This window comes from Callithrix jacchus, chromosome 3 (genome assembly GCF_049354715.1).
Source record: "Callithrix jacchus isolate 240 chromosome 3, calJac240_pri, whole genome shotgun sequence".
Taxonomy (NCBI): Eukaryota; Metazoa; Chordata; class Mammalia; order Primates; family Cebidae; genus Callithrix; species Callithrix jacchus.
The window spans coordinates 139,866,466-139,879,212 of record NC_133504.1 but is presented as its reverse complement, the minus strand read 5'-3'; the positions used below and the strand labels follow the sequence as shown (position 1 = coordinate 139,879,212).

General features: G+C 46.2%; 1 protein-coding gene across 3 annotated transcripts in view; it reads left to right on the top strand.

Moving 5' to 3' along the window:
• The first annotated feature begins 516 nt into the window (after positions 1-516).
• The window catches only part of REST (RE1 silencing transcription factor), a 28,083-nt gene continuing 15,852 nt past the window's right edge, over positions 517-12,747 (top strand). For 2 of the 3 annotated variants that reach the window (XM_078367183.1, XM_008993269.4), the window contains exons 1-2: positions 517-844; positions 3,279-4,182. In XM_078367183.1, coding sequence (XP_078223309.1) covers positions 3,288-4,182 — 895 coding nt within the window. In that variant the 5' untranslated portion in view covers positions 517-844; positions 3,279-3,287. Of the gene's footprint in view, positions 845-1,543; positions 1,667-3,278; positions 4,183-12,747 lie in introns of those variants that run through there. The other variant, XM_008993270.5, reaches the window with a different exon arrangement.

The window sequence follows — 12,747 nt, the reverse complement described above, 5'->3', positions numbered from 1 at the left end:
CTAGGGATCTGTCCCCTCAGTCCTCACACTCACTTTGAGTCCATAACCTCCCTCCCGAAATGTTTTCTCGCAACTCCCAACTCCCAGACGCTTAAAGCGAAGCTTAATTAGTCAAGGATAGCCATGGGTAGAGAGTTGAAGAGATTTGAAGGGTATCTTCGAGCGCTTTAGACTTGAGAGGCCGGTGACAATAGCTGTAAAGAGATCGGTCAAAGCCTGCGGATTCTTCTTTTAACAGCTCTATTCTCATGCATGCACGCCAGGGCTTGGGGTAACTTCTGTTGTTTGTTTATAAAAGAAATCGAGAAAGGGAGTGGGGCCCCGCCTCTTTTCTGACCTAAGGGCAGGAGTGAGGGGCTGGGAGGATTACCAGCGGCTCCCCCTAGACGCGCCCCCAGGCTGGCTGGAGACTGGGGCACTCCCGGCTTGGTCGAGGGGCGGGGCGCGCCGGCGTCGGAGGGGGCGTGTCTCGCGGCCGCGCGCGGCGTCGAGGGGGCGTGTCCCGCGGGAGGCGGCGGCGCGGCGCGGGCTGGGTGCACGGCGCAGCGTCCTGTGTTGGAATGTGCGGCTCCCGCGAGCTCGCGGCGCAGAAGCTGAGCGAGCGCCGCCGAGGCCCGGGGCCCCAGACCCCGGCGGCGGCGGCAGCGGAGACCGCTGGGCGAGTCCCGGAGGCCTGAATACCCTCTGCAGCCCCACTCTTGGGCCTTTTCGGTCCTCGACGGCCCCAGCACCCAACTTTTCCACCCTCCCCCACCCTTCCCCCGAAACTCCAGCAACAAAGAAAAGTAGTCGGAGAAGGAGCGGCGACTCAGGGTCGCCCGCCCCTCCTCCCTGAGGAAGGCCGGTAAGTGTGGCGCGGGGCAGAGGGCTCGGTCGGGGTGGGGGAGGGCCAGTCGGGCGGCGGCGGTGGCGGGAGGGGGAGGGCGCGGAAGGACGCGGAGCCAGGCGCTGTCCAGGGCTGATTTGCAGATACTGTGGCTCTGGCGGCGGTGACCGCGCCGGGCGGGGACTGGCGGCCGAGCGGGATCGGGTTACACAGCCGCCGCCCGGGGGCTGGGGGCGTTTGTTGGGAGCGGCGCGTCGCTTGGACCCCCTCCCCACTGGAAGCTGGGACACCGCCTCTGCGCGGGCCAGGACGCTCCTCCGAATCTGGTCCTTTGAGGCCAAGGAGAGGAGCTGCTCTGGGCCCTAGTCCTGAAACTTCCTCTGTTTCCTCCTCCAGCCCCCAGCTCCCACCGCAGCCCCGCGCGGGCCCGAGGCCCTCGCGTCCCCCTCCCCCAGAGCCTCTCCCTGTCGCCGGAAGGCGCCGTTGAGTGTGGCCGGGCGGGTTGAGTCAGCCCCGGGGCCCGGGCGGTTCCGCCAGCCGGGCTGGACAGCGATTTCTGCGCTTCGGCCGCCGGGCGCCTCGGGCCCCCGCGTCCGGCCACCGACCATCCGAGTTGGCTGGACTGAGGCGCGCGTCCTGCCGGGCCCCGTGGGGGAGTGAAGTTCGCAAACTTCCGGGGCGCGGGGGTGGCGGCTGGCCCGCGTGGGGGCCCCCTCCGGCGCTCGGGGCCCGACGCCTCGCGAGGGCGCCCGCGGAGCCTCCCCAGCCCTGGGCGTTGGGCGAGCCTCGGGCGGTCGGAGGGGCCTGGGGGCAGTCAGAAGCCTGGACGTTGGCTACGCGGTAACTTTCTTTCCTCTCGGAGGACCAGGGCCCGAGGGCTGGGGAGGGGTCTGCCTGGACCCGGGGAGGATTCGGTCCGGCCAAACAGCGCCACGAGCTTGCTCCCCTCCCCAGTTTTAGTGTTGGAGAGCGCAGGAAAAGGCTCAGGACGAGTGTTGGGGCGACTCCTGCGAGTTGGTGTGTAAATGCGTGCAGTAATCGGGCCGAGGCGAGAGGAAGCGAGAGCCGCCCGAGTTTGCAAAGAGCTGCTTTGTGTTTGGTATTTTGAGAAAATGGCCGAATGCCTATTTCAGTTAGGAATGCCGCGGCCGAGGCAGACGCTGGTGGCAGCAGCACAGAGGAATTCGTGCAGCACGTTGGACTTTCGGGCTGTGCCTGGACGGTCTTCCTAACAATCGTTAAAATTCCTTTTGGGGTGGCAGTTAGGGGTTAGGGAGCGATTAGAAAAGTCGATATTGGGCTACATTGCCCAGTAGCTTGGGGCTGTTCAGCCCCGGGACAGCTTTCGCCCTCTGTTTTCTGTGATGGCATTTGCTTCCAACTTTTTAGTTGGTACGTAGAACTAAACCCGTTTGTGTTTATACACTTGGGTGAATCAGATTGCTTTTTGTATTTTTGGTTTAACTTTATTTTCTTAGGATTTTTTTTTTGAATTTGCAAGAGAACACTTCGTTTGAGAATAGCACCTTTTAGACTGAGAAGTAATGTAGTTAAGAGCTTAGAAAGCCCAACTTGTTTTCAAGAAGGTGATCTTGTAATGGCTTCCACTAGACAAGTAGGCCAAGTCAAGCACAATGCAAGAAAGTTGCGGATTGTCGAGTTGAGTTGCACGATGATTATATTCGTATTGAGAAGCTTGGAATTCAGTGTTGTAGAATTTCAGCCTGCAGAAAAATAAGCTTATTAATTTTTATTTGCTGAGTTTTGAATAAATCAAACTTACTTTTTTTTTTTACAAGAAAAAGGGTCCCATAATGTTTTTCTTTTAAGCCTGTAGAGTTGTCGAGAAATTAAGAGGGACTAACTGGTACTTTTTCACAGTAGTTTATTCTTTTGGAGTTAGTTGAATTCATGCGAAATCCAATTAAGTTGAATAATTATTACAGGCTTCTACTTTCCAGATGTGTTTGTGTACTTAATAAATGCACTGAATAGCTTGTGGATTTCTGGGCTTTCTGATTCAGACCATTGAATCAGAAAGAGGGCAATGAGGGGAAGTTGAGAGGACAATAATTTACTACTCTTGTATTGAGTTTTAAAAATATTTTTAACAGGAAAAATGAAGGTTACTTTTTATCCCCACCAGAACAATTAAAGTGCTTGAGGGACCATATGCCAGTGGCTGGATGATGAATGAGTTATGACAAACAATTGGTAGAATTGTTTTCTAGGGATAGTAGAACTTTTTTTTTTTTTTTTTTGTGATTGCAGTAGACTCTTGGGCATTAACGACTATTTTAAAGGTTTGTTTTTAATAAGTGATGAAGTTTATTGAGTTATAAAGATCATACTGGAAATTTTTTCAGTTACGAAGAATTACAGTGATATGGTTTTAAGCCAGTAACAGTAGTGTTTAAACTGGTGCTTTTGTTCTGTTTTACTTTTAATTCAGAATACAGTTATGGCCACCCAGGTAATGGGGCAGTCTTCTGGAGGAGGAGGGCTATTTACCAGCAGTGGCAATATTGGAATGGCCTTGCCTAACGACATGTATGACTTGCATGACCTCTCCAAAGCTGAACTGGCTGCACCTCAGCTTATCATGCTGGCAAATGTGGCCTTAACTGGGGAAGTAAATGGCAGCTGCTGTGATTACCTGGTTGGTGAAGAAAGACAGATGGCAGAATTGATGCCTGTTGGGGATAACAACTTTTCAGATAGTGAAGGAGAAGGACTTGAAGAGTCTGCTGAAATCAAAGGTGAACCTAATGGAATGGAAAACATGGAACTGAGAAGTTTGGAACTCAGTGTCGTAGAACCTCAGCCTGTATTTGAGGCATCAGCTGCTCCAGAGATTTACAGCTCAAATAAAGATCTTCCTCCTGAAACACCTGGAGTGGAGGACAAAGGCAAGAACTCAAAGACCAAACCCTTTCGCTGTAAGCCATGTCAGTATGAAGCAGAATCTGAAGAACAGTTTGTGCATCACATCAGAGTTCACAGTGCCAAGAAATTTTTTGTGGAAGAGAGTGCAGAGAAGCAGGCAAAAGCCAGGGAATCTGGCTCTTCCACTGCAGAAGAGGGAGATTTCTCCAAGGGCCCCATTCGCTGTGACCGCTGTGGCTATAATACCAATCGATATGATCACTATACTGCACACCTGAAACACCACACCAGAGCTGGGGATAATGAGCGCGTCTACAAGTGCATCATCTGCACATACACAACAGTAAGCGAGTATCACTGGAGGAAACACTTGAGAAACCATTTTCCAAGGAAAGTATACACTTGTGGAAAATGCAACTATTTTTCAGACAGAAAAAACAATTACGTTCAGCATGTTAGAACTCATACAGGTAAGAGAAGCTTTCTTGTCCATAAGTTCAGTTCTCATTTCTGATCGTTGAGTGGTTAGTGGAGGAAAAGTCCTTGAGGAAAAGGACTCTGGTTCAAATCCAGGTTCCATTATTTGCTATCTTTATGACCTTGCACGAGTTGTTTAACATCTTTGTTCAGAATTTTCTCCATGGAATAACAACATCTAGGATGGGAGGATTATGTGAAGTTATATGTAAAGCACAGAGTGTTATCTGGGAGGAACAGCCAAGAGATCTTGCCACGCTCTTCCTAAAGTACATATTCTAACTTGGGATTTACTTTCAGCAAGGTAGACTGCTTTTAAGTTTGTTGATGGCTGTGTCTGGTGGCTCAATGCCTGTAATCCTAGCACTTGAGGACCAGGCAGAAGGACTGCCTGAGCCTGGAAGTTCTAGATCAGTCTAGGAAACATGGGAAGACCCCTTTTTAAAAGAAAAAAGGAAAAGTTTGTATATTTATTTTTGTGACACTGAACACATCTAAGATGCAGTATAATTTCTGAAAGGAATTGAGGGCTTACATAAAAAGGAAAACTCAGTGATTAACCTTGCATATCTCTGCCTAACAAAAGTCTCAAACTTTAAAACATTTGACTTACAGCATTGAGTTCCTAAAAGAAATGTGAGAAGGTAGTTTTTAAAAGATGGGTGAGATTATCACCAATTGAAACCATTTTCCTGTGAAAGCAAACTCACGTAGAAAATGTATTTTCCAGAGAATTATGTTTAGCTTGTTTGAACTCACACTAAGTATAACTATCAAAAAAGTTGAAACTTTGTTTTTTTGAAATGGAGTCAGGCTCTGTCACCCAGGCTGGAGTGCAGTGGCACGATCTCAGCTCACTGCAATCTCTGCCTCCCGGGTTTAAGCGATTCTCCTATCTCAGCCTCCCGAGTAGCTGGGATCATAGGTGCCCGCCATCTCGCCCAGCTAATTTTTGTATTTTTAGTAGCAGCTGTTCTCAAACTCTTGACCTTAGGTGATCCACCCATCTCAGCCTCTTAAAGTGCTGGTATTAAAGGCGTGAGCCGCCACACCTGGCAGAAACTTTTAAAATTTCTTTTTGTAGAGATGGGGGTCTCACTATGTTGCCCAGGCTGGTCTTAAATGCCTGACCTCAAGTGATCCTCCTGACTCAGCCTTCCCTAGTGTTGGGATTATAGGCATGAGCCACTGTGCACACCAGTCATTCACTTTTAAATTGGGTTTGATTCAGCTGGTGTCCACTGTAGTTTTTTTTTTTTTTTTTTTGAGACAGAGTTTTGCTCTTGTTGCCCACGGTGGAGTACAATGGCATGATCTGCAACCTCCACCTCAGAGTCAAGCGATTCTCCTGCCCCAGCTTCCTTAGTAGTTGGTATTACAGTCTTATGCCACCACACCCAGCTAATTTTTTGTTTTTCGTAGAGACGGGGTTTATTCATGTTGGTCAGGCTGGTCTCAAACTCCCAACCTCAGGTGATCTGCCTGTCTGGGACTCCCAAAGTGCTCGGATTACATGCATGTAAACCACTGAGCCCGGCCTTAATTGAGTTTTATTTATTTATTTGAGACAGAGTCTCAAGCTGTAGCCCAGGCAGTGGTGTGATCATAGCTCACTGCAACCTTTAGTTTCTGGGTTCAAGCAGTCCTCCTACCCCAACCTTCAAAGTAACTGGGACTAGAGACTGCACTACCACACCCACCTAATTTTTAAAAATTTAAATTGGATTTTAAATATTTGTAATTGAGTGGCCTAATTTTTCTTTCTTTCTTAATTTCTTTCTTTCTTTCTTTCTTTTTTTAAGCCCAAAGTTGTACTGGTTTGTTGTCAAAAGGGCCTAATTTTTCAAAGAAATGTTTTTAACTATTGGTAGCTCGTGGACATTTCTGTTACATTTTCCTGGTAAGAACTGGTACATTTGGGTCCTGATTAATGGATAGAGTAATCAAGTACTCTACTCTCGAGATCACGAATGAATAGGGGCTGTGGGATGCTGTTTGCCTCAGATCTCCTCTTATAGGACTTACAGGTCCTGGCACTTGCCAAGACTGAACCCCACTGGTGAAGAGGACATTGGGGAGGGGAATTGTTACTGCTTTACTGCTTTAAGTGGAGTGGTAGACTTTTTTTTTGTTTTTGAGATAGTTTTACTTTGTCACCCAGCCTAGAGTGTAGTGGCATGATCACTGCTCACTGCAGCCTTGACCTCTTGGGCTCATGTGATCTTCTTGCCTCAGTCCCCCAAGTAGCTGGGACCACAGATGGATGCCACTACACCTGCCTAATTTTGGTAGTTTTGTAGAGGTGGGGTTTCGCCATGTTGTCCAGGTTGGTCTAAAACTCCCGAGCTCAAGTAATCTGCCTTTAGCCTCCCAAAGTGCTGGGATTATGGGTGTGAGCTACTGTAACCAGCTGACATAATTTTTTAAAATTTATTTTATTTACTTATTTTTTACATACCAAAGACTTCGAAACTATTAAGTGGTAGACATAAACAATAAAACTTGCAGGTGAAATTCCATTACAAGAGTGACCTCTGTTACAAGATTGCTAAGCCCCAGCAGATGTATGCCTCATGTGTTGAATGTTTTAAAATTTAGTCTAGTAAAAGAATTTGTAGTCCCTTTGGAATTCGTCATAATCTGTGATTGATTGCCTCCATGCTTTGAAACCATTCGATTTCAGAAGTAAAGGTCAAGTATTACTAAAATACACAGAGTAGGAAATGAAAGTTACTTGGGGATACAACCCCATTAATCACTTGACAGTTTGAATTAGATTGTTAGACAAAGCCAACCTCACCTATAATATCTTAAAACAAATCCCAGGCATCATATATACCAAACTCATAAGTAAGTACATCATATTAATTTAGCTGGGATTACAGGTGCCCACCACCATGCCTGGATTTTTGTATTTTCAGTATAGATGGAGTTTCACCTTGTTGGCCAGGCTAGTCTCAGACTCCTGACCTCAGATGATCCGCTTGTCTCAGCATCCTGAAGTGCTGGGATTACAGGCATGAGCCACCATGACTGCCCTGGTTTATTTGGTCTTAATGCTTGTTTTTCCCCGGTACTACCTTCATTCTGAATTTTTTTTTTCTTGAGACAGAGTCTTGCTCCGTTGCTCAGGCTGGAGTGTAATGGTGCAATCTTGGCGCCATGCAACCTCCACTTCCTGGTGGTTCAAGTGATTCTCCAGCCTTGGCCTCCAGAGTAGCTGGGATCACAGGTGTGTGTCACCATGCCCAGCTAATTTTTTTGGCATTTTTAGTAGAGATGGGGTTTTGCCATATTGGACAGGCTGGTCTCAAACTCCTGACCTTGTGATCTCCCCACCTCAGCCTCCCAAAGTGCTGGGATTACAGGCTTGAGCCACGGAACCTGGCCTTTTTTTTTTTTTTTACGTCTTTAACAGTTTGGTGATGTATACATCTTAAAACAATTTGGTAGATTGAAGGTTAATACTTTGATTATGTAAATTCTGAAAGTATCTCTGGTGTTACTAAATGCATAAATCTGAAAATTATAGAAAATAAACTCATCTGCTGTAGAGGAGTAGAGAGAAAAACAACAGGAATCACTTAAATTGAGTGTGCAGGAATTCTCATTTCCACTTGCATTATTAAGTGGCCCAGTTTTCTGATTCACTTACTGGGTTTGTGTTTCTTGTGACCAGTGTTAGGTGCTGTCTTCTATGCTAATCTTCAGAACAGTTCATTGAGGAAAATAGCATCTGTGATAACAGTTCATGTTTACAGAGGGGAAAACTTGACATATAAAAGTCTGAAGTGATGTTCCCAAAGTCATATACAAGTATCATTTAAAGCTGTTGGTGGTGGCTCACACCTGTAATCCTAGCACTCTGGGAGGTTGAGGCAGGAGAATCACTTGACCTTGGGAGGTGGAGGTTGCACTGCACTCCAGCCTGCGAGACACAGTGAGACTCTATCTCGAAAAATAACAAGTAGCATTTAAAGTTCAGCAATCTCATTATTCTACAGCTGGTTATTATGGTGATGGTGTGGTTGGGGATTACTTTCATTCAGGTTAACCTCTTTAATTTAGTGGTTTTGGTGTTTAACTGGTTCACAAAATCTACTTTTAAAGAAAACCCTTTACCTGTGTAGTAACTGAAAAATCAGTAGGTAACTAAGCTTTCTAGAACAGTTAGGCCTAGTTTGTAGAATTACACAGATAAGGTAATCTGTTGTAAATAATTTAAAAGTAGGCTGGATACAGTGGCTCATGCCTGTAATCCCAGCACTTTGGGAGGTTGAGGCAGGCAGATCACGAGGTCAGGAGTTCGAGACCAGCCTGGCTGGCATGGTGAAACCCCATCTCTACTAAAAATACAAAATTGGCCTGGCATAGTGGCACGCGCCTGTAGTCAGTCCCAGCTTCTCGGGAGGCTGAGATAGGAGAATCGCTTGAACCCAAGAGGCAGAGGTTGCAGTGAGCTGAGATCGTGCCACTGCCCTGCAGCCTGGGCGACAGAGCCAGGCTCCGACTCAAAAAAAAAAAGGCTGGGCATGTTGGCTCATGCCTGTAATCCCAGCATTTTGGGGAGGCCAAGGCGGGTGGATCACCTGAGGTGGGGAGTTCCAGACCAGCCTGACCAACATGGAGAAACCCCGCTTCTACTAAAAAAATACAAAGTTAGTTGGGCATGGTGGTGCGCGCCTGTAGTCCCAGCTACCCTGGAGGCTGAGGCAGGAGAATCGCTTGAACTTAGGAGGCAGAGGTTGCAGTGAGCCAAGATCGCGCCATTGCACACCAGCCTGGGCAACAAGAGTGAAACCTCGTCTCAAAAAATAGTAATAATAATAAAATAATGTAAAAGTAAATTTTCTTTGATTCTTCAAGTTTATCTGCAGTGAGGTTTAATTTTTTCCAACTTTGTTGAGATACAGTTTACATATACGGCTCACTATAGATTGGCCTGTTTTGAATATTTCTTTTTCTTTTTTTTTTTTTGAGACGGAGTTTTGCTCTTGTTACCCAGGCTGGAATGCAATGGCACGATCTCGGCTCACCACAACCTCCGCCTCCTGGGTTCAGGCAATTCTCCTACCTCAGCCTCCTGAGTAGCTGGGAGTACAGGCACGCGCCACCACGCTCAGCTAATTTTTTGTATTTTTAGTAGAGACGGGGTTTCAGCATGTTGACCAGGATGGTCTCGATCTCTTGACCTCGTGATCCACCTGCCTTGGCCTCTCAAAGTGCTGGGATTACAGGCTTGAGCCACTGCGCCCCGCCCTGAATATTTCATATAAATGGAATCATATAATATACAGTCTGAATAATGCTGCTAGGAATATTCATGTTTAGGTTTTCATGTGGATATATGTTTTTGTTTCTTTTGGATATATATACCTAAGAGTCAGATTGTGGGGAAGTATAGTAGCAACATTTGGTTAACTGCCAAATTGTTTTCCAAATTACCCATGCCATTTTACAATCCCACCAGCAATGTGTGAGGGTTCCAATTGCAGCACATCCTCAGCAGTGATACTGTTAACATCTGTCTTTGTGATTACAGATACCTTCCTAGTGGGTATGAAGTTTTCATCTCATTGTGGTTTTGATTTGCATTTCCCTCAAGGCTAATGATAATGTTCATCTTTTCATGTGTTTATTGGCTATTTGTATATCATTTTTTACAGAATTCCATTAACATAAAACTACCTTAATTGTTCAGGTCAAAAGGTTGGCATTCTATTGCTACCAGCTCTTTACAGCTTATGCATAGCTACCAGCAAATTACAGTAGAATAGTTACTAGGAACACTTTTCCCACTTGCCACCATTCTTTTTGTTGTTGTTTGTTTTGAGACATACAGTTCTGTTGCCCTGTATGGAGTGCACTGGTGTGATCACCACTCACTGCAGCCTCAATCTTCTGGGCTCAAACTATCTGCCTGCCTCCCAAAGTGCTGGGATTATAGGCATGAGCCACCATGCCTGGCCTATTCTTTTTTTCTGTGTACCATCTTTTCCTTATTTTATTAGACACATTTGTTTCTGTATTTTGTTATATTGACAAAATTGACAGCTGACATTTATTGAGGGCTTTATTATGTGCCAGGCACAGTGTTAAATGCTCTGCATGTATTATTTAAACTTTCACAATTGTAGGAAATGAAGATTCTATTACTTTTACAGCTGGGGAAACGGCCTGTTAGTAACTTTACCAAAGTCATAATTATCTTGTGTCTGGAGACTATATTAAAACAAATTGTACACTTTTCTTTAAAGCTTGTTTTGTGGTTGACAGCCATATCTAAAAAGAATATACATTTCCTGCCTTTGAGTCTTAATTCTTCAGTGTTAAATCACTGGCCTCTAAACCCTCAAGTGAAGGTAGAAAAAAAAAAAAAAAAGTCACTGGCCTCTAGTCTTCAGTCCCTGTGGCTTTTAGAATTTGTTTTTTAAAATTAGTGACTAATTGGGCCTGGTGGCTCATGCCTGTAATCCCAGCACTTTGGGACACCAAGACAGTTAGATTGTTTCAGCCCAGGAGTTCGAGACCAGTCTGGCAAAATCTGGTCTCTTAAAAAAAAAACCCAACAACATTAACGGGGCATGGTTTTACACGTCTGTGGTTCGAGCTACTTAGGAGGCTGGAAGATCTATTACGCCCAGGAGGTCGAGGCTGCAGCAGCCATGCTCACGCCATTGTACTCCAGTCTGGGCGACAGAGCAAGACCCTATCCTATAACAGTAAGAAGAAAGTTGGGCCGGGCACAGTGGCTCACGCCTATAATCCAAGCACTTTGGAGGCCAAGGCGGGAGGATCACCTGAGGTTGGGAGTTCAAGACCAGCCTGACCAACATGGTGAAACCCCGTCTTTAAAAAAAGAAAAAGAAAAAAGAAAATTGATGACCTATTTCTTAAATTTTTCAAGTCTTACTCTGTCGCCCAGGCTGGAGTACAGTGGCATGATCTCGGCTTACTGCAACCTCTGCGTCCTGGGTTCAAGCAGTTCTGCCTCAGCCTCTTGAGTAGCTGGGACTACAGGCGCACCCCAGCATGCCTGACTATTTTTTGTTATTTTTAGTAGAGACGGGGTTTCACTCTGTTGCCCAGGCTGGTTTTGAACTCCTGAGCTCAGGCAGTCCACCCTCCTTGGCCTCTCAAAGTGCTAAGATTACAGGTATGAGCCACTGCGCCGGGCCTAACTTTATAACATAACTGTTTTTTATTTTATGTTTTTAGAGAGAGGATCTCCCTCTTTCTCCAAGGCTAGAATACGGTGGTGCCATCATAGCTCACTGCAACCTCAAACTCTGGGCTCAAGTGATCTTCCTGCCTCAGCCTCCCAGGTGCTGGGTCTACAGGATCTCACTTTCACCCAGGCTGGAACACGATGGTATAATCACAGCTCGTACCAGCCTTGTCCTTCCTGGGCTCGACCAATCCTTCCACCTCAGCCTCCCAAGTTGCTGGGACCACAGGCATGTGCCACCACACCTGGCTAATTTTTCTATTTTTTTTTTTTTTTTTAGAGAGGAGGTATTACTGTGTTGCCCAGGCTAGTCTTGAACTCCTGGGCTCAAGCAATCCACCTGTCTTGGCCTCCCAAAGTGTTAGGGTTACCACAGGTGGGGGCCATAATCCCCATACTCAGCCCAGGTTAGGTTTTTTTTTTTTTTGAGACAGAGTTTCACTCTTGTTGCCCAAGCTGGAGTGCAATGGTGTGATCTTGGCTCACTGCAACCTGTCTCCCAGTTCAAGTGATTCTCCTGCCTCAGCCTCCCAAGTAGCTGGGATTATAGGCATGTGCCACCATGCCTGGCTACTTTTGTATTTTTAGTAGAGACAGGGTTTTTCCATGTTGGTCAGACTGGTCTCGAACTCCTGACCAGTGAGCTGGTGCTGGGAGTACAGGCATGAGCCGTCATGCCCGACCCAAGCTAGTTTTTAAAGTACATTTTTAGAGATGGGGCCTTGCTGTGTTGCCTAGGCTGGTCTGGAACTCTACCACTTGAATTTTTAGCATAAAGCAACTACATCCCCACTCAAAAGTATTGTTGCTTTAAGCTAACAAGTTCAAGTGGTAGATTAATCATTTACAAGGTTCAAAAAGAAAACTGCTGTTAATAGCATTAGACAATTCCGGTAGATTTTTTTTAAAGGATATTCTTGGCCGGACACGGTGGCTCACGCCTATAATCCCAGCACTTTGGGAGGCCGAGGCGGGTGGATCATGAAGTCAAGAGATTGAGACCATCCTGGTCAACATGGTGAAACCCCATCTCTACTAATACAACAATTAGCTGGGCATGGTAGTGCGCACCTGTAGCCCCAGCTACTCGGGAGGCTGAGGCAGGAGAATTGCTTGAACCCAGGAGGCGGAGGTTGCGGTGAGCCGAGATCGCGCCACTGCACTTCAGCCTGGGTAACAAGAGCGAAACTGTCTCAAAAAAAAAGAAGGGGTATTCTTATTTAACAAACATGCTTGATTACCTTATCAAGATAGTTTTTCACTTCTCACTACTAAATGTAATAACATGCAGTATCACTGTGAAAATTAAAAGGGCTGTGAGAATTCAGAA